At 43.3% G+C, this 19888-nt stretch overlaps 4 protein-coding genes across 4 annotated transcripts in view; 3 read left to right on the top strand and 1 right to left on the bottom strand.

The window, feature by feature from the left end:
- The window catches only part of LOC309564420 (uncharacterized protein), a gene marked incomplete at both ends in the record, with an annotated part of 648900 nt that overhangs the window by 334889 nt on the left and 294123 nt on the right, over positions 1-19888 (top strand).
- The window catches only part of LOC309563485 (uncharacterized protein), a gene marked incomplete at its 3' end in the record, with an annotated part of 314854 nt that overhangs the window by 22176 nt on the left and 272790 nt on the right, over positions 1-19888 (top strand). The gene's annotated exons all lie outside the window — the stretch shown is intronic.
- The window catches only part of LOC309562909 (gastrula zinc finger protein XlCGF66.1-like), a 471303-nt gene that overhangs the window by 421810 nt on the left and 29605 nt on the right, over positions 1-19888 (bottom strand). The gene's annotated exons all lie outside the window — the stretch shown is intronic.
- On the top strand, positions 435-13410 carry LOC309562641 (uncharacterized protein). The gene is made up of 4 exons (XM_082266912.1): positions 435-1006; positions 2875-3408; positions 5259-5801; positions 12379-13410. Exons 1-4 carry the CDS (start codon positions 823-825, stop codon positions 13248-13250), a joined length of 2133 nt encoding a protein of 710 aa, XP_082123038.1. The 5' UTR covers positions 435-822; the 3' UTR covers positions 13251-13410.

The raw sequence follows: 19888 nt of genomic DNA, 5'->3' as shown, positions 1-19888 counted from the left end.
GCCCTTCCTCCACAACAACTAAACTCTCCATGCATCAGCTCTGACCCCCGCTCCCCCACTGCCTTCGCCTGTGTACAAACAGATCCCCCCCCCCCCCATCTGCACATCTCCCGTTCTCAGTCCTCCACACAGTCAATTTTCCTCCATGGAACAGCAGCAGTAGTGAAATTGTCCAGCAGGGGGCATCAGCAGCTGAGCCACCAGGCTGTTTCTCAGCCAGCATGGGATGCCCTGTCTACATCAGCCTGGCCCTGAATCCGGGGACAGACTTGGACCGCGGACAGTGTCCTCAATCCGGGGACGTCTGGTCACCCTACTTTAGTGCGCAAACTGATTTCCATCGTTTTCTCTCACCTTAACTGCCTGCCTTCTCCTACTTTTTTTTCATCAGGTGGACACAATGTAATTCCCACGGAGAGACATCAGATTTTATCTCTGGACTATAATGCAGAAGACATTGACGTTGTAGAATGTTCTTCAGAAGTGATCCCTGATCCTCAAAAAATACATCACAGGCCTTATTATTTGGATAGATCAGTGGATCCCTCTAAACCTGAAGATTCCTTTGATGAGTCCCATACTGTTTCCAATGAAGTCCATCCAAGACTTCAAGTTGACGACCGATCCTTGGATCCATGGAGATCATCTTCCAGTAATTTAGATACTTCACACAAAGACGATAAAATAATCCTGTGGCCTGAAGTCAATGAAGGTTTTACATCCCAGTTATCCCTTACTGAAAGGACAAATGTAGGAGAGCGTCCATATCAGTGTTCGGAGTGCGGGAAAGGATTCAATTGGAAAGGACACCTTCTCAGGCACATGAAATGTCACACCGATGAGCGTCCTTATTCGTGTCCAGAATGTGAGAAATGTTTCAAACACAGAGCAGACCTCCTTAGACACCAGAGATGTCACACCGGTGAGCGTCCTTTTTCATGTCCGGAGTGTGGGAAATGTTTCACTCGGAGACACGACCTTACTACACATCTGAAAAGTCACACAGGTAAGAGTTCTTTGTGTTGTCTAGAGTGTGGGAAAGGTTTCATTCAGAAAATCACATGGGAGAATGACATTTTTTATGTCTGAAAGGATTCCTTCACCGACACCAGAAATTTCACTCTGGTGAGCGCCATTTTTCCTCTTTAGAGTGTGGGAAATGTTTCACTCATAAATTAGTATACAACAAAAAAGCCACATTGGGCAATGTCTTTTCTGAAAGGACATCTCCTCTGACACCCTAGAAACTTCACAGAGTGCGGGAAATGTTTCACTCAAACCATTAAAGGGCAGGCTGAATGTACCAAGTTGATCGATCAAACGATCAACTTGGTACAACCAGCCAGCCGGATTTACTTCCCCCCTTTTTAAGTGTGTCTTTAGTTTCTGTTCTGAGCACATTATATTGCTGGAGCTAGACCTACTATCATTTTTCGACCTATCTGATGTTCATCTGTGAAAATCTGCACAAGTTTTCGATTTAAAGCTTTCTATGATCTCCAAGATGTCCCTTGGATCGAATCTCTGTCTGCCAGCACTGCTGAGATTGTAAGTTATAGCTATCTCACCACACCCTAGAAACTTCACAGAGTTCGGAAAATGTTTCACTCACAGGTCAGTATACGCCAGAAAAGTCGTACGGGAGAATGTCTTTTCTCATATCTGAAAGGACACCTTCTCCGACACCAGTGAGCGTCCTTTTTCCTCTTCAGAGTGTGGGAAATGTTTCACTCAGAAGTCAGTATACGCCAGAAAAGTCCCACAGCAGAATGTATTTTTTCATATCTGAAAGGACACCTTCTCCGACACCAGTGAGCGCCCTTTTTCCTCTTCAGAGTGTGGGAAATGAGTCACTCATAGGTCAGTATACACCAGAAAAGTCATGTTTGAAAGGACACCTTCTTCTCTGACACCACAAACTTTTCTCTGGTGAGCACCCTTTTTCCTCTTCAGAGTGCGGGAAATGTTTCACTCAGAAGTCACATGGGAGAATGTCCGACACCAGTGAGCACCCTTTTTCTTCTTCAAAGTGTGGGAAATGTTTCACTCAGTATACACCAGAAAAGTCATGTCGGAAAATGTATTTTTTCATATCTGAAAGAACACCTTCTCCGAACAGCAATGAGCACCTCTTTTTCCTCTTCAGAATGCGGTAAATGTTTTACTCAGAAGTCCGTATACACCAGAAAAGTCACACGGGAGAAGATCCTTTTTCATTTTTGAAAGGACTCCTTCTCTGACACCACATACTTCACTCTGGTGAGTGCCCTTTTTTCTCTTCAGAGTGTGGGAAATGTTTCACTCAGAAGTCAGTATATACCAGAAAAATTGACCTATCTGATGTTCATCTCTGAAAATCTGCACAAGTTTTCGATTAAAGCATTCTATGATCTCCAAGATGTCCCTTGGATCGAATCTCTGTCTGCCAGCGCTGCTGAGATTGTAAGTTATAGCTATCTCACCACACCCTAAAAAACTTCACAGAGTGCGGAAAATGTTTCACTCATAAATCAGTATACACCAGAAAAGTCACGTGGGAGAATGTATTTTTTCATATCTGAAAGGACACCTTCTCCAACACCAGTGAGCACCATTTTTCCTCTTCAGAGTGTGGGAAATGAGTCACTTATAGGTCAGTATACTCCAGAAAAGTCACACGGGAGAAGGTTCTTTTTCATGTTTGAAAGTACACCTTCTCCTACACCAGAAACTTCACCCTGGTGAAGAAACTTTCCTCTTTAGAGTGTGGGAAATGTTTTACATTGAAATCAGGCCCGTTTATACATTAGAAATACCATGCTCACTGATGGGATAATGATAGATGAACGGTGGCATTTCTATCTGTAGATAACTGTTTGTTCTTCTTTCTGACAGGTGGACACCCCACCATGGAGAGGTTATCTCTGGACTACAATATAGAAGTCATTGACATTGCAGATTATTCCCCCGAAGCAAACCCCGACACCCAAATGATACATCACAGCCCTTACTATGTGGATCGATCGATGGATTCCTCTAAACCTGAAGATTCTTTTTATAAGTCCCATACTCTTCCCAATGAAACCCATCCAGGACTTCACGTTGAAGATAGCCCTTTGGACCCTTCCATTCCCCAGAGGTCATCTTCCACTAATTTAGATACTTCCCTACACCAAGACGATGACGTAATCCTGTGTTCTGAAGTCAGTGAAGGTTTTACGTCACAGGCGTCTGTTACTGAAGATCCAAGAACGAACCCAGTGGAGCTTCCATATCAGTGTTCGGAGTGCGGGAAAGGTTTCAATTGGAAGGGACACCTCCTCAGGCACATGAAATGTCACACTGATGAACGCCCTTATTCCTGTGTACAGTGCGGGAAATGTTTCAAACACAGAGGAGACCTTCTTAGACACCAGAGATTACACATCGGTGAGCATATTTTTTATTTATTTATTTATTTTTTTATGTTCAGAGTGTGGGAATGGTTTTTATTATTGCTCAAACAAACAGCCAACAATTGGACGGTTACGGTACAAAGTGAGAGTTTGGAAAATGTTTCACTAGAAAACACAACCTCCTTATTCTTAACCACTTCCATACTGCGCCATTTCTGGCATTCCGCTCCTACATGTAAAAAATCATCATTTTTTATTTTTGCTAGAAAATTACTCAGAACCCCCAAATATTATATATATATATATATATATATATATATATATATATATATTAGCAGAGACCCTCAACCTTTTTTTCAAGATTTTTCATTTTTTTTTTAAGTTAATTTAGTTTAGTATTGTATTATGTTGTATTGTCTTTTTTTCTTTTTTTTCTCCTTTGTGTAATACTGAAAAATTAATAAAAATGTATTAAATAAAAAAAAAAAAACCAGCAATGATTAACCACTTGCCGACCGCCGCACGACTATTTACTGCGGCAGTCAGCCCCCTACAGGCAAAGTGACGTAGGGAGTACGTCGCTCGCTCACGAGCATGTAGAGGGCGAGCGCGCGCCACCAACAGGACCCAATGTGGTTACCCCAGAGGGACCTCAAATGTTATCTCTGGACTATAACCACTTGCCGACCGCCGCAAGTACATATACTGCGGCGGTCAGCCCCTCCCAGGCAAAGTGACGTACCGGTACGTCACTAGCCTGTGAGGCTCTGGGGAGCGAGCGCGCGCCGCCGGAGGCGTGCTCCCGCGAGGTCACGGACTCCCCCGCGCGTGTGACCGGCGGACCCGATGTCCACCAGCCATTCGCGATCTCCCTCAGGAGAAGGAGAAAGGCAGACGGCTGATGTAAATAAAGCCGTCTGTCATTCTCCCTGGTGTAACTGCAGAGACTATACGATCCTGCTATGTAGGATCGTATGTCTCTGTGGTTACATCACAAACCATGCCCCCCCACAGTTAGAATCACCCCCCTAGGGACACACTTAACCCCTTGATGACCAATAAAGTTAACCCCTTCCCTGCCAGTGTCATTTTTACAGTAACAGTGCATATGTATAGCACTGATTACTGTAGTAATGTCACTGGTACCCCCCAAAAGTGTCACAAATGTCAGTCAGGGGTCCGATCTGTCCGCCGCAATGTCGCAGTCCCGCAAAAGATCACAGATCGCAAAACCAAAAAAATGACATAAATCTTTCCTGTAGTTAGTAAATGCAATATCTTTTGCGCACACCAATCAAAATACGCTTATTGCGATTTTTTTTTTTTTACCAAAAATATGTAGCAGAAAACAAATTGGCCTAAAATGTTAAAAAAATTTGATTTTTACATTTTTTGTTTTGAGAATTTCATATAACAAATTGGAAAAATATTGTTATTTTTTCAAAATCGTCGCTCTTTTTTTGTTTATAAAAAATAAAAATCGCACAGGTGATCAAATACCACCAAAGCTCTATTTGTGGGGGGGGGGGGAAGGACATTCATTTTATTGGGCACAGAGCTGCACGACCGCGCAATTCTCTGTTAAAGAAACGCAGTGCCGGATCGCAAAAAATGGCCTGGTCATTAAGGGGGGGGGGGGGGGCAAATCCTTCCGGTCCAAAAGTGGTTAATATCTTTTTTATTAAAAGAGAATCGGCAGACATTCACAGCATCCATTGGGAGACCAAATTGTAAATATTTTAGTTCCTAGTTTGCGTTCTGTCTTCCCTTTTTCAAGTGTCCCTTCTCTTATGCTGTCCCCCGTTATTCCTCCTTTCCTCGGTTGTTTTGTATGCTTTTGCTCATTTCTATTTTATATATTGCTGTTGTTATTATTGTGAACAGGTGGACACAACGCGACGGCCACGGAAAGACAGAAGATTGCATCCCTGGACTATACGTTAGAAGAAGACAATGACGTTGTAGAATATTCTCCAGAAGCGATCCCCGATCATCAAACGTTGCATCACAAACCTTACTATGTGGATAGCTCAATAGATCCCTCTCAACCTGAAGAATCCTTCCATAAGCCACATACTGTTACCAGCGAGATCCAACCAAGCTTTCACGTTGCAGATATATCCTTGGATCCATCTAACCCGCAAGGATCACCTTCCGATAACTTAGATACTTCTTCTTCGCACAAAGGTCCCAAAATAATCCAGTGTTCTGACGTCAACGAAGGCTTCACATCACAGGCGTGTCTTACGACAAACGCGGTGGAGCGTCCGTATCAGTGTTCGGAGTGCGGGAAGAGTTTCAGTTGGAAAGGACACCTCCTCAGGCACATGAAAAGTCACACCGACGAGCGCCCTTATTCGTGTCCAGAGTGCGAGAAATGTTTCAAACACAGGGGAGACCTTCTTAGACACCAGAGATTACACACCGGTGAGCGTCCTTTTTCATGTTCAGAGTGTAAGAAATGTTTCACTAGAAGACACGACCTGTTTGCACATAAAAGAAAAAGCCACATGGCGAGAGTTATTTTTCCTGTCTAGAGTGTGGGAAATGTTTCAATTAGAAAGCAGTGCAACCAGAGAGTACATTCACCGACCACTTTATTAGGTACACCTTGCTAATACCGAGTTGGACCCCCTTTTGCCTTCATTCTTCGTGGCATAGTTTCAACAAGGTGTTTGAAACGTTCCTCAGAGATTTTGCTCCATAGTGACATGATAGCATCCCGCAGTTGCTGCAGATTTGTCAGCTGCACATCCATGATGCAAATCCCCCGTTCCACCACAGCCCAAAGGTGCTCTATTGGATGAGATATGGTGAGTGTGGAGGCCATTGGAGGACAGTGACCTCATAGTGACATGATCTGGTGAGTGTGGAGGACAGTGACCTCATAGTGACATGATCTGGTGAGTGTGGAGGACAGTGACCTCATAGTGACATGATATGGTGAGTGTGGAGGACAGTGACCTCATAGTGACATGATATGGTGAGTGTGGAGGCCATTGGAGGACAGTGACCTCATAGCGACATGATCTGGTGAGTGTGGAGGCTATTGGAGGACAGTGACCTCATAGCGACATGATCTGGTGAGTGTGGAGGCCATTGGAGGACAGTGACCTCATAGTGACATGATCTGGTGAGTGTGGAGGCCATTGACCTCATAGTGACATGATCTGGTGAGTGTGGAGGCCATTGACCTCATAGTGACATGATCTGGTGAGTGTGGAGGCCATTGGAGTACAGTGACCTCATTGTCATGGTGAGGAAACCAGTAGTGAGATGATTGGAGCTTTGTGACATGGTGCATTATCCTGCTGGAAGGAGCCATCAGAAGATGGGGACACTGTAGTCATAAAGGGATGTCCATGGTCAGCAACAATACTCAGGTAGGCCGTGGCATTTAAACCATGCTCAACTGGTACTAAGGGGCCCAAAATGTGCCAAGAAAATATCCCCCACACCATTACACCGCCACTACCAGCCTGAATCGTTGATACAAGTACAGTGACCTCATTGTCATGTTGAAGAAACCAGTGGTGAGATGATTGGAGCTTTGTGGCATGGTGCATTATCCTGCTGGAAGGATCCATCAGCCTGAACTGGTGATACAAGGCAGGATGGATGTGCCAAATTCTGACCCTACCATCTGAATGTTGCAGCTAAAATCCAGACTCATCAGACCAAGCAACATATTTCCATTATTCTATTGTCCAATTCTGGTGAGCCTGTGCCAATTGTAGCCTCAAATTCTTGTTCTTAGCTGACAGGAGTGGCACCCGGTGTGGTCTTCTACTGCTATAACCCATCTGTTTCAAGGTTGGATGTGTTGTGCATTCAGAGATGGTATTTTGCATACCTTGTATGTAACGAGTGGTTTTTTGAGTTACTGTTGCCTTTCTATCCTCTGACCTCTGACATCAACAAGACATTTTCTCCACACAACTCCCGCTCACTGGATATTTTCTCTTTTCCCCGACATTCTCTGTAAACCCGAGAGACGGTTGTTGTGAAAATCCGAGAAATACTCAGACCAGCCCATCTGGTACCAACAACCATGCCACGTTCAAAGTCACTTCAATCCCCTTTCTTCCCCATTCTGATGCTCGGTTTGAACTTCAGCAAGTTGTCTTCACCACTTCTAGATGCCGAAATGCATTGAGTTGCTGCCATGTGATTGGCTGATTAGCAATTTGTGTTACCAAGCAATTGAATAGGTGTACCTGATAAAGTGGCCGGTGAGTGTACTTCTTCATATTTAGGATGTGGGAAATGTTTCACCCTTGAAGGACACCTTCTCAGACACTAGAAATGTAACCCTAGCGAATGACATTTTTTTCTTGTTCAGAGTGTGGAAAATGTTTTACACTAAAATCAAATGTAATTTACACATCAGAAATCTCATGCGAGGGCACAGATGTGAGGTGGTATTTCATAGATGATTCTGTAGAACAATTGTGTACTTGGTTTCCAAGCCTACATCTGAACTATACTTTGGATGGTGTTAGGTCCTTGCATTATCATTACCAGTTGCATCTTATATGGAAACATGTCACACAGTTACAGTATATCCCATAATAAAGTAGTTCAAGCTACACAGCCCAAACACAACATATAGAGAAACGGGGCACAGGAGGAGAAAAGTGCCCATCCCGAATGATCTTAGGTGGGGAAATGTTGGAGGACACAATGGAACTTGATGGAGATCAGAGAATTTATTCTGTATCTTAAAATTGGACTGTGACCATTGCACTCTCAGATCCTATCCTGTGCAGGGATTTTACTGGCTCTAGGACAACAATCTAAGCACCAGCAGACTGAGAATGATCATCAATGGAGCAGGTTTTCGAACTAGTTTTTAGCTTTCTTCGGGGACCTTCAGGTCACCAGAACCAGTTTACCTTTTACACACACACCCCATAGCCTCTACTACTTGTTTTATTGGAAACATGTACTGTTCATTGCCTCTGCTTTTGCAATTCTGACCTTTTAAAGAAAGTATCTGTATCACTCGCTGCCACACCCAGACAGGAATGTAACAGAGTTTACAATATGGTTGCTCCTTACATAGGTCAAAGTGCTTTACTTGTGATTAGAGCATTTAGAGATTCATCTTAAAGTAGAGCTATAGGCAAAACTTTTTTTTTTCATTTTGGATAGAGTGAGGGAGGGTTCGCCATCTGTGTCCAGTTGCAGAGATTTCCGCTCACTTCCTGTCTCAAAGCCAAACAGGAAGTGAGAGGAAATCCCTGTAAATTAGGGAATTTCTTGGGGGACCCCCAGGTCACCAGAACCAGTTTACACGCACCATAGCCTCTACTACTTGTTTTATTGAAAACATGTACTGTTCATTGCCTCTGCTTTTGCAATTCTGACCTTTTAAAGAAAGTATCTGTATCACTCGCTGCCACACCCAGACAGGAATGTAACAGAGTTTACAATATGGTTGCTCCTTACATAGGTCAAAGTGCTTTACTTGTGATTAGGGCATTTAGAGATTCATCTTAAAGTAGAGCTATAGGCAAAACTTTTTTTTTCATTTTGGATAGAGTAAGGGAGGGTTTGCCATCTGTGTCCAGTTGCGGAGATTTTCGCTCACTTCCTGTATTAAAGCCAAACAGGAAGTGAGAGGAAATCCCTGCAAATTTGGGAATTTCTTGGGGGACGCCCAGGTCACCAGAACCAGTTTACCCTTTACACACACCATATCCTCCACTACTTGTTTTATTGCAAACATGTACTGTTCATTGCCGCTGCTTTTGCAATTCTGACCTTTTAAAGAAAGTATCTGTATCACTCGCTGCCACACCCAGACAGGAATGTAACAGAGTTTACAATATGGCAGCTCATTACATAGGCAAAAGTGCTTTTACCTGTGATTAAAGCATTCAGAGATTCATCTTAAAGTAGAGCTATAGGCAAATCTTTTTTTTTCATTTTGGATAGAGTAAGGGAGGGTTATATGATTTTATTTTTTTCCGCCATCTGTGTCCCATGGTGGAGATTTTCGCTCACTTCCTGTATTAAAGCCAAACAGGAAGTGAGAGGAAATCCCTGCAAATTAAGGGAATTTCTTGGGGACCCCCAGGTCACCAGAACCAGTTTACCCTTTACACGCACCATAGCGTCTACTACTTGTTTTATTGGAAACATGTACTGTTCATCGCCTCTGCTTTTGCAGTTCTAACCTTTTAAAGAAAATGTCTGTATCACTCGCTGCCACACCCAGACAGGAATGTAACAGAGTTTACAATATGGTTGCTCCTTACATAGGTCAAAGTGCTTTTCTTGTGATTAGAGCATTCAGAGATTCATCTTAAGGGAAAAGTATGGCCAAAGCTCTTATGGCCCTACCGCTCCTAACTCCTATAGATCATGGAAGTGAACCTTGTTCTGCACTCCTGTGACCTGTTTTCAGCCAACAACGGGCTTTTTGGCCCTACTGCACCTAAGTGTACTTCTGCACTCCTGTAACCTGTTTTAAGCCAACAGCAGGGTAAAGCCTTCTGTCAGTTGATATCACAGACCCGGTCCAGGCCCTGCAAGTATCCCAACCATATTGTCGGGATCCACCCAAATGCCTGACCGGTAGCTTTTTCTCAGCTTCTCAATGTGATGCTGAGATCTTGATCCAGCCTCACCTGCCCCTTCCACAGTCTGGCACTCCAGTGAGCCCTGGAGGGGCAGAGCAGAGACCGGTGACTACCAGATACCACTCTCAGCTCACTGAAGAACTGAGCGATCTGTGGTCTTTGATTGCTCAGTCCTTAGTCTTCAAGGCGGCGAGGGACAGATGCAGCATTGGACCGATGATGCATCCACCTAGGTGAGTAGGAAAGTTTTTTTTTTTTTTCAATACCAAACTTCTCTTTTTAATTTTTAGCAGACGTTAACGTTAAAAAAAACAAAATGTAATTAAAAGTGAAAAATACTTTACACGGGTGAAGACAAGGTGAAGGTCAGTAGAGTCCAACTTGCTTGCAGAGAAAGTGTATCAGAGTCACTGGCTCTCAGAAATGACTCCATAGTTGTGATGGTGAATAGGACCTCTAGCTAAAGAATTTAGGATAATGGTGATAAGTAAAGAGGAGGAACTTTCTCTAGATGTAGGCATTAGTAATAATACCTAAGCAGAAAGTGTTTTGCATTTTGTTCCTGCATGCCTAATGTATGCCCATTGATAAATAAAAAAGAATAAAAAATCAGCAGGAAAGAAAATGATAGGGTTTGTATTTGGTGCCACTAAACATGCAATAGCCTGCTCTTGAACGTTACGGTACCTTCGTTAAATTTTCTTGAAGTCAAAACCCGCCTTAATGGTACAATTAACAAAAAGCTGATGGCCTTTTCTGAAGACGAGCATGATAAATTCCTCAAAATATGCATGAAATGTTGTCAACCTGCCCAAAGGGCGCCAAGCTTGTGGCCTAATGTCTTTGCGTGATACATAGGGGGGGAACGGGACTCCCTCTCTCTCCACCTCGGTGCTCTTCTTTTCCCACCATTCTGAACCCAACTCTCACCTTTACTGTTCGCATTTCTACTATCCTTCTTCTTTTCTCCTGTAAACAACATGAGTGTTTGTATAGTACTTTATTATGTCCCTTAACAAGATAGTTATCTTTTGGTTTTTATATTTGAGATTAGACGTCTCCTCAGGGGCAATTATTTGTCATGTCTCTTACACGACAGCATACCGTACCTTCTTGCCATTCATGCCTCCGAACTTGCCTTCTACAACAGGTCATATGGTGTTCTTGAACCTCCATCCTCTTTTTACAGAGACATACTTTTTTGATAATGCCATACATTGTACAGAAGCTTGTTTGTCTCTTTTTATTATATTTGTATTGTGAAGTTTATTAATAAAAATACATTGAAAAAAAAAATTAGCAGACATTCTTAGCATCCAGTAAAAAGACTAGGTTATAAAGTATAGGAGATGTGACAATTTTATTCCTGGAATGGACTATTAAAAAAAAAAAAAAAAACACTTGCTTACCTTGTCACCTTAAAGTAGTCCCTCCTTTGTAAAGCGGTGCAATTTTCTAGAGGACTGCGCCACTGCCAGAAACATTTCTGGAATTAATTTACGGGAATGCTGCGTAGTACTTTTGTCGCAGCACACTGGATGTCCGGAATGTCATCAAATTTGTGTCAGTTTGAGGCCCTTTTTAAATTTTGGAAACAGCCAAAAGTCACAGGGTCCTAAGTCAGGGGAATAACGTGATTGGTCAAGTTTCAGAATGGATTTCTGGACCAGGAACTCACGAGGCTTAACGCACCATGTGCAGGAGCATCGTCGTGGTGGAGGATCTACTTGTCGGGCCAGAGGTCCAGACTTTCCCTCTGAACAGGTTCTCTGTCCACATTTTCTGTTGGTCTTGGCTACCCACTTCTTGCGTCATCGCGGACATCTTTCCGCCCCTCCCTAATCCGCCAGTGCCATTCAAAAAAACTTGAATTCTTCATGGAATGTTCACCATAAGCCTGTAACAAAGCTAAAATTTCAACCGCACTTTTGCCAATTTTCTTGCAAAATATGATGATAATCCGCTGCGCCAGACTCCTTTTACTGATTTTCCGCCAACAGCGCAACGCACACGTTATTTCTTCTACTACCCTGCAAAGACTGAGTCATCGGGTTTGCGACCCAGGCGAGTGCAAGTTGAAACGTGTCAGAGCACGCTCAACGTGTGACTCGCCACCATAAAGCTATGCCACGGGCATTCCAGGAATTAAATTGTCATACCTCGTAGACCATCAGAGTGAAGTTCCCATATAAACTTTGTGTTCTTGCCCTGGTGTACCCTTTATGCTGTCCCCCTTTACTTTCCTTTCTTCCCCTGCTTAACTATTTTTCTCTCCTTGATTGTTTTTTATATTGCTTTTATGGTTTGTAAAACTCTTAATGCCAGAGCTTTGAGAGAAAGACCAACAGAGCCGTTGACTGCTAAGCATGATTTTTTTTTTTTTACTGAATGTTAATAAAAATACGTCTTTACGACAGGTGGACATATTGTGACTCCCCCGGAGAGACATCAGATTCTATCTCTGGACTATAATGTAGAAGATTCTCACGAAGCAAACCCCGATACCCAAAAAATACATCATAGACCTCACTGTGTGGATAGATCCATGGATCCTTCAAAACCTGTAGATTCTTTTCAAAGGTCACATACTATTCCCTATGAAATCAACCATACCCTTCACGTTGCAGATGGCTCCTTGGAACCATCTAATCTCCAGAGATCATCTTCCAGCGATTTAGATACTTCTTCACACAAAGACGATGAAATAATCCTGTGTTCTGAAGGCAATGAAGATTTTTCTTCGCAGTCACCTCTTACTGGAGATCAAAGAACGAACACGGGGGAGCGTCCATATCAATGTTCAGAGTGCGGGAAGAGTTTCGGTTGGAGAGGACACCTCCTCAGGCACATGAAAAGTCACACCGACGAGCGTCCTTTCCCATGTTTAGAGTGCGAGAAATGTTTCAAACACAGAGCAGACCTTCTTAGACACCAGAGAACTCACTCCGGCGAGCGTCCTTTTTCATGTTCAGAGTGTGAGAAAAGTTTCACTCAGAAACACGACCTCCTTATACATCAGAAACGTCACACGGGCGAGAGTTCTTTTTCCTGTCTAGAGTGCGGTAAAGGTTTCACTCGGAAGAGAGCGCTCCGTATACACCAGAGAACTCACACGGGCGAACGTCCTTTTTCATGTTTAGACTGCGGGAAATGTTTCACTCTGAAAGGACACCTTCTCCGACACCAGAAACTTCACACTGGTGAGCGCCCTTTTGCCTGTACAGAGTGTGGAGAATGTTTTGCACTGAAGTTAGACTTAATTACCCATCATAACTCCCATGCCCTCTGATGCTAGTGAAAGATGTGTGGTATAATGGTGTTTTATAGACAGAGCAATCATGCAAGTCCTTTCTCAGACTACATCTAGACTATTTCGGATGGTATCAGCTCCCTGACTATTTTTATTATTACCCAATGTATCTGAAATAGAAATACCCTATTTTGTAAAAAGTATTGGGACGCCTGCCTTTACACGCACATGAACTTTAATGGCATCCCGGTCTTAGTCCGTAGGGTTCAATATTGAGTTGGCCCCCCTTTCCAGCTATAAAGACTTCAACTCTTCTGGGGAAGGCTGTCCACAAGGTTTAGGAGTGTTTCTATGGGAATGTTTGACCATTCTTCCAGAAGTGCATTTGTGAGGTCAGGCACTAATGTTGGACAGTGATAGAACAGGTGCAGCGCTGATCAGTTTCAAAAGAACCCACATACAAGAAGGGAATACAAATTAATTCTTCTTATAGTATGCTATGGAGACCACCACTGACACCTAATTCCACAGCCTCTTACCAATTAACATAGACCCACTACAAAGGTCTATGGAAGAAGTAAATCGTTAATCGGTACTGGCAGCACTGGAATCCTGATGGCTTGTCACCACAGTATTCCTCGACATTGTGTCTTCATACAAAAAGATCAACCTGGTGTAGGAGGAGAGGACGGCATGTTCCGCTCTGTCACTTCCGATACCTGCGCTGTAGCAATCTGAGTCTGGGACAGGAAGAGCCGAAACAGCGGCTACAGCGCAGGAGCGGAAGTGACAGAGCAGAACACGCCGTCCTCTCCTCCTACATCAGGACAATCTTTTTGTATGGAGACACAATGGAGAGGAATACTGTGGTGACAAGCCGTCAGGATTCCAGTGTTGTGGTTATGAGTAAGCGACCTCAGTGTCGTGAAATGCGTTAACCTGGCACGTCTGTCTATACACTGTCTGTCCATTTTATTTATGAAGAATAAAGGACATCTTTTGATTTCTACACATTCCTTGAGTGCGGTCTCACATTTTGGATTTATAGGATTCCAGTGTTGCCACTACCAAATATCGATCTACTGCTTCCATAGACCTTTGTAGTGAGGGCTATGCCAGGGGTCTCCAAACCTTCTAAACAAAAGGCCAGTTTACTGTCCTTCAAACTTTAGGAGACCTGGACTGTGGCCAGCGGGAGTATAAAAAGTCCCGGCGTCAGTGAGCATAAACAGTGTACCCTTTGGTATAAGTTGGGGGAATAGTGCCCCATTTTTGGTGTCAGTGGGAAGGATAGTGCCCATCATTGGTGTGAGTGGGAGAAATAGTCCTCCGTCATTGGTGTCAGTGGGAGGAATAGTCCCCCATCGTTGGTGTCAGTGGGAGGAATAGTCCCCCATCATTGGTGTCAGTGGGAGGAATAGTCCCCCATCATTGGTGTCAGTGGGAGGAATAGTCCCCCATCATTGGTGTCAGTGGAAGGAATAGTCCTCCATCATTGGTGTCAGTGGGAGAAATAGTCCCCCATCATTGGTGCCAGTGGGAGGAATAGTGCCCAATCATTGGTGTCAGTGGGAGGACTAGTGCCCTATCTTTGGTGTCAGTGGAAGGAATAGTATCCCTTTGTTGGTGTTAGTGGCAGGAAAAATGCCCCATCATTAGTGTCAGTGGGAGGAATAGCCCTGTCGTTGGTGTCAGTGGGAGGAATAATATCCCATCTTTGGTGACTCTGGGAGAAATAGTGCCCCATCATTGGTGTCAATGGTAGGAATGGTGCCTGTCGCTGGTATCAGTGGGATTAATAGTGCCCCATTGTCAGTGTCAGTGGCATGAATTATGCCGCAATGTTGCTGACAGTAGGGGGAATAATGGTCCAAGGGCCGGATACAAACAAGCAAAGGGCCGCATCCGTCCCCTGGCCCGCAGTTTGGAGACCACTGGTGTATGCTAATTGGTAAGAGGCTGTGCAATTGGGTGTCGGTGGTGGTCTCCATAGCATACTATCAGAAGACTTCATTTGTATTGCCTTCTTGGATGTGGGTTCTTTTGAAACTGATCAGCGCTGCACCTGTTCTATCTCTATTATTTAGATTTTTTGCAAACATTCAAAGATTTTATGTCCGCTGCTTTTTCTCATCTTTTTTTAGAAGTTAATTGTTGCCTAGCGCAGTATATTTCTAAATATTACATATAGTTACATAGTAGGTGAGGTTGAATAAAGACAATAGTCCATCCAGTTCAACCTGTGTAGGTGTGTGTGGCCGTAATCATCTCACATAGCCCTTAATGTCCTGATCTTTGAGATGTACATCTAAGAGTCTTTTGAAAGCCACCATACTTCCCGCAGAAACCACCTCTTGTGGTAGAGAATTCCACAATCTTGTAGCCCTAACCGTAAAGAACCCCACACGTTGCCTGAGGTTAAAACGCTTCTCCTCTAATCGCATTGTATGCCCTCTTGTCCTCATGCAATCCCTTCGACTGAACAGCTTTTTTTCTAAGCTGAGATCCCCATTGAGATATTTATAAATTGCTATCATGTCCCCCCTCAGGCTATCATGTCCCCCATATATTGTACTAATGTTGGACAAAAAGGCTCGCAGTCTCTGGTCTAATTCATCCCAAAGGGTTTCTATCGGGTTGAGGCCAAGACTCTGTGCAGGCCAGTCAAGTTCCTCCACCCTCGCTCGCTCAATATTGAACCCTATAAAGACTGGGATTCCAATAAAGTTCATGTGAGTGTAAAGGCAGGTGTCCCAATACTTTTGACAATATAGTGTATATCACATAGTACAGTATGTCAAAGTAGTACAAACTACACAGCCCAAACACAACATGAAGAAAAACAGGACACAGGAGGAGAAATGTAACCTTCCTGAATGATCGTACAATGTAAGAGATAGGGGGAATGTTGGAGGACACATTGAAGCATGATGAGGATCAGAGCTTTTATTCTATGTCTTAAGATGGGACTGTGATGATTGCACTCTCAGAACCTAGTGCAGGGATTTTCAGCTCTGGGACAACCATACAAGCACCAGCAGAATGAGAGTGTTCATCACTGGAGCAGATATAGTATACAGTCAACCTTTTAAATACACAGTAGCCACCCCTATTTGTTTTAGCAGAAACAACCATTCACAGCATCCGCTGTTACAAGCCTGAGCGAAGGTGAGTATAGTACTGCTTTAATGATAATTTTAATGAAAGACAAGGAAATGGTGCGGGAGAATATTTACATAAAAAACAGTAAAATAAATGGGATTAAAAGTGAAAGTAAGGCCCCGTTCACAAGCGACGCTACTTCGCACCGCGACCTCCGAGGTCGCGGTGCGAGCAGCGCGCCGCGACCAGCGCGCCGCGACCTCGGAGCGGCCGCCACGGACTTCATAACATTGAAGTCTATGGCGGTCCCCTACTGGTCGCCCCAAAGAAGCTCCGGACCCTTTTTCTAAGTCGGAGCGACTTGTGTCGCTCCTATTAGAACGGGTCCGCAGCTTCCCTATGGGAGGCGACCTGTGAGGCGACCAGGTCGCCTCACAGGTCACCTTAGTGTGAACGGGGACTAAAAGTCACTTGCTGCCACACCCAGAATGGAATGTAACAGTATTTACAATATAGTGACTCCCTACAGGGGCAAAAGTTTCTCGAAATTGCTGATTAGATCATTCAGAGATTCAGCTTTATAATTTTTTATATCGTTTTTTTGTAAGATGAGAAAAAAGGTGCAAGAAAGTATTATAAAGTATAAAAAAATCACACAACAGACCTAAATGGGCTTTAAAAAATTTAAAGCAGAACGAATCTCTCTCATTTAACTTTAACTACTTCTAATCCTTCTACTGCTAGTTATTAGTAAATATATAGAAAGGTATGTTATATTTGCTTGTTTTAAACTTTTTTTTTTTTACATTTCTTCAGTTGCTTCCTGGTTTCCAGTCTAGGCCAAAATGACATTGAGAATGCATCACAGGGCCAACCCCACCCAATCAAAAAGTCCGAGGGATTCGATGTAGGGCTGCTGAACTGTTTTATTATGCTCCAATCAACACGCCCTTATTGCCCTCTATTCTATAGACATCTAAAATTCCATCTGACAAGGTTTTACAGTCCAACAACCAACATATTATTGAACAGAATGAAATTATGATTTGTTAGAGACCAACTATGATATAGATATCATGTAGATCTCACGTAGGGGGTCTAATGTATTTTGTTAGCCCTGTGGACCTTATAGAATAGGTGTGTTTTGATGTCTAACTGACTGGCATGTTCTTGAGCAATAAAGTAGAACTATAGGCAAAACTCTTTTTTTCATTTTGGATAGAGCAAGGGAGGGTTATAACCCCTGCCAGATTTTTTGTTCCCCATCTGTGTCCCATAGCAGAAATTTCCCTTCATTTCCTGTCTTATAGCCAAACAGGAAGTGAGAGGAAATCCCTGTAAAACAAGGAAATTTCTTCAGCAATCGCAGCTGCCGGCCCCGCGCATCGGCATCCCCCGCCACCCCCCCCCAGCACCACACGGTGGGAGGTCGGCTAGTGGTAATCAATAAAATTCCTTGGGGACCCCCAGGTCACCTGAACTAGTGTACCCATTGGAAGATTTTCCTTCTATTACTTTTCTGGGAACAACCCAAAATGTGGGTAATTTCTTTTACTTTCACTTTCAATGATAATGGTAAACAGGACAAATAGAGAGGATGAATCTCCCTAATAGGGGCATAGACAGCAATAAAAACTGATATGTGTTCTAATCCATCTCCACTCTATCCAAAACTAAATAAAAAAGTTTTGCCTTTAGTTATACTTTAAAGGAGATGTAAACTCTGGAAAAAAATGGGAAAAACCCTGTAAGACAAAGGCATAATGAGCAAACTAGCTCATTATGTAATACTTACCTTAGAACGAGGCTGTTCCAGCAGCACCCGCACACCGCTGACATTTTCCCTGGAGTTTCTTCCGGGTTCGCTCTGGTGCTGTGATTGGCTAAAGCCGCAATGACGTCACATGCGCGGGAGCCGCCGTTCACAGCCTTGGGCTCGGAAGGAACGGCACCAGTGGCCGCTCCTTCAGAGCGCATGCGTCAGTGATGTGACTGGCCACATGTAATGTAAATATCTCCTAAACGGTACACATTTAGGAGATATTTCCACTACCTATAGGTAAGCTTTATTATAGGCTTACCTATAGGTAAATGTCTGCAGAGGAAGTTTACTTCTTCTTGAACTACTTTTTTGAAGGTAAATTCATTACATTAAGAATTATGGAGATTGAATGAGACATTCCATTTCAAAGGACTACATATCCCATGGTACCTTACCTGCAAGCAGTGATTCCTGTACTGACTGAAACGTCTCCTCTCAGCATCTCTGTAGTTCAGAAGGCGGGCTCTGTGCATTGTGTCATACGACAGTGCCTACTTACCGGTTGTAGACAATACGTGTTACAAGGAACAAATGTCTTTGGAGCTTCACAAAGAAGGTTTACAAACTTCACTCTCATTCAGATTAATAGGAGTAGGCTAGAAATAATCTAGATACACTATGGAAATAAATGTATGATTTTGACCATAGATACGCTTCAAGATCTTGGGGGGGGGGGGGGGGTATGTTGCATCTTCAACAATAAAATCCAACAGGAGATGAAGCTTATCCCTTCCGACAGAACGCATAATGAGCTATGTGCAGATGCAAAATTGTATGGAACCACCCAGGGACCAACAAAACCATTACATGGGGCCTGGTCTCCCTATAACCACACACAGCTATGCAGGCTGATGCAAGGATGTTGGTAATCCTAACCCCATCCATCGGAACCGGCTAGTGTTTGGCCTCTTCAGTAGGCCAGAACCTCCAAACGCCTCCAAAAGGTGATAGGGAAAAGGGGATATGTCCATTTCACCTATTTCATCAATAAATTAGGAAGTGTGAAATACGAATGTTACATTTGTCTGGGAGAGTATATTCAAAAATGGATTTCCAGAGTTCTCCTTCCACCAGAATAAAATAATTGTGCCCAAATGATAATTGTTTTTCTAGTTTTCTCCCTTTTTATTCCTAGTATGTATCCAAATTTCTGTATGTCCTTTTTATTTCTCTTTTTTTTTTTTTTTTGCATTATTACCTTTGTACATATTTCTATGCACTGCCCGCTTAGGGATATTAAAGCATACAATGAGTAAGTGCCTTCTGTGTACTAAGATAAGAATTCATCCTCCTAGAGAGATTGTGGCATTGTGTTACCAGCATCTGTATGCTCTGTATAAATCTGTTATTCTGTAATAAAATTGCATTGTGTGGCTGCTGAGTGTATGCAGAATAGTGTCGGTGTGTGTAAACTAGCCCTCTGTATGGTCAGTGGGGATGCAGGCTTAGACTGCGTTCAAATGGAGGATCGGAAGGGAGTATTTGTATCGTTGAGTGGAGCGAGATGCAGGAGGAAAGCAGCTGAGTCGCTTCCCAAGTTAACATCTGTCAATTTGAATGAGATATCTCCAAACCTCTTCTGAAAGGTATGTAGCACCGGGATGAGAAGGGATGGTCGGCATTCAGGATGGTATCCAAAAAGTATAAATCTTTATTGAAGAGACATGCAGAACACTGTAAAAATTGGATTTTTGACGTAGCGTAAAATCCATTTCTCTGATGTTCATTTACAGACACAGCTCCTGATTCTTCT

The sequence above is a fragment of the Pelophylax lessonae genome, assembly GCF_965119305.1.
Source record: "Pelophylax lessonae genome assembly, chromosome: 9".
Taxonomy (NCBI): domain Eukaryota; kingdom Metazoa; phylum Chordata; class Amphibia; order Anura; family Ranidae; genus Pelophylax; species Pelophylax lessonae.
This window is presented reverse-complemented; position numbering and strand designations above follow the sequence as displayed.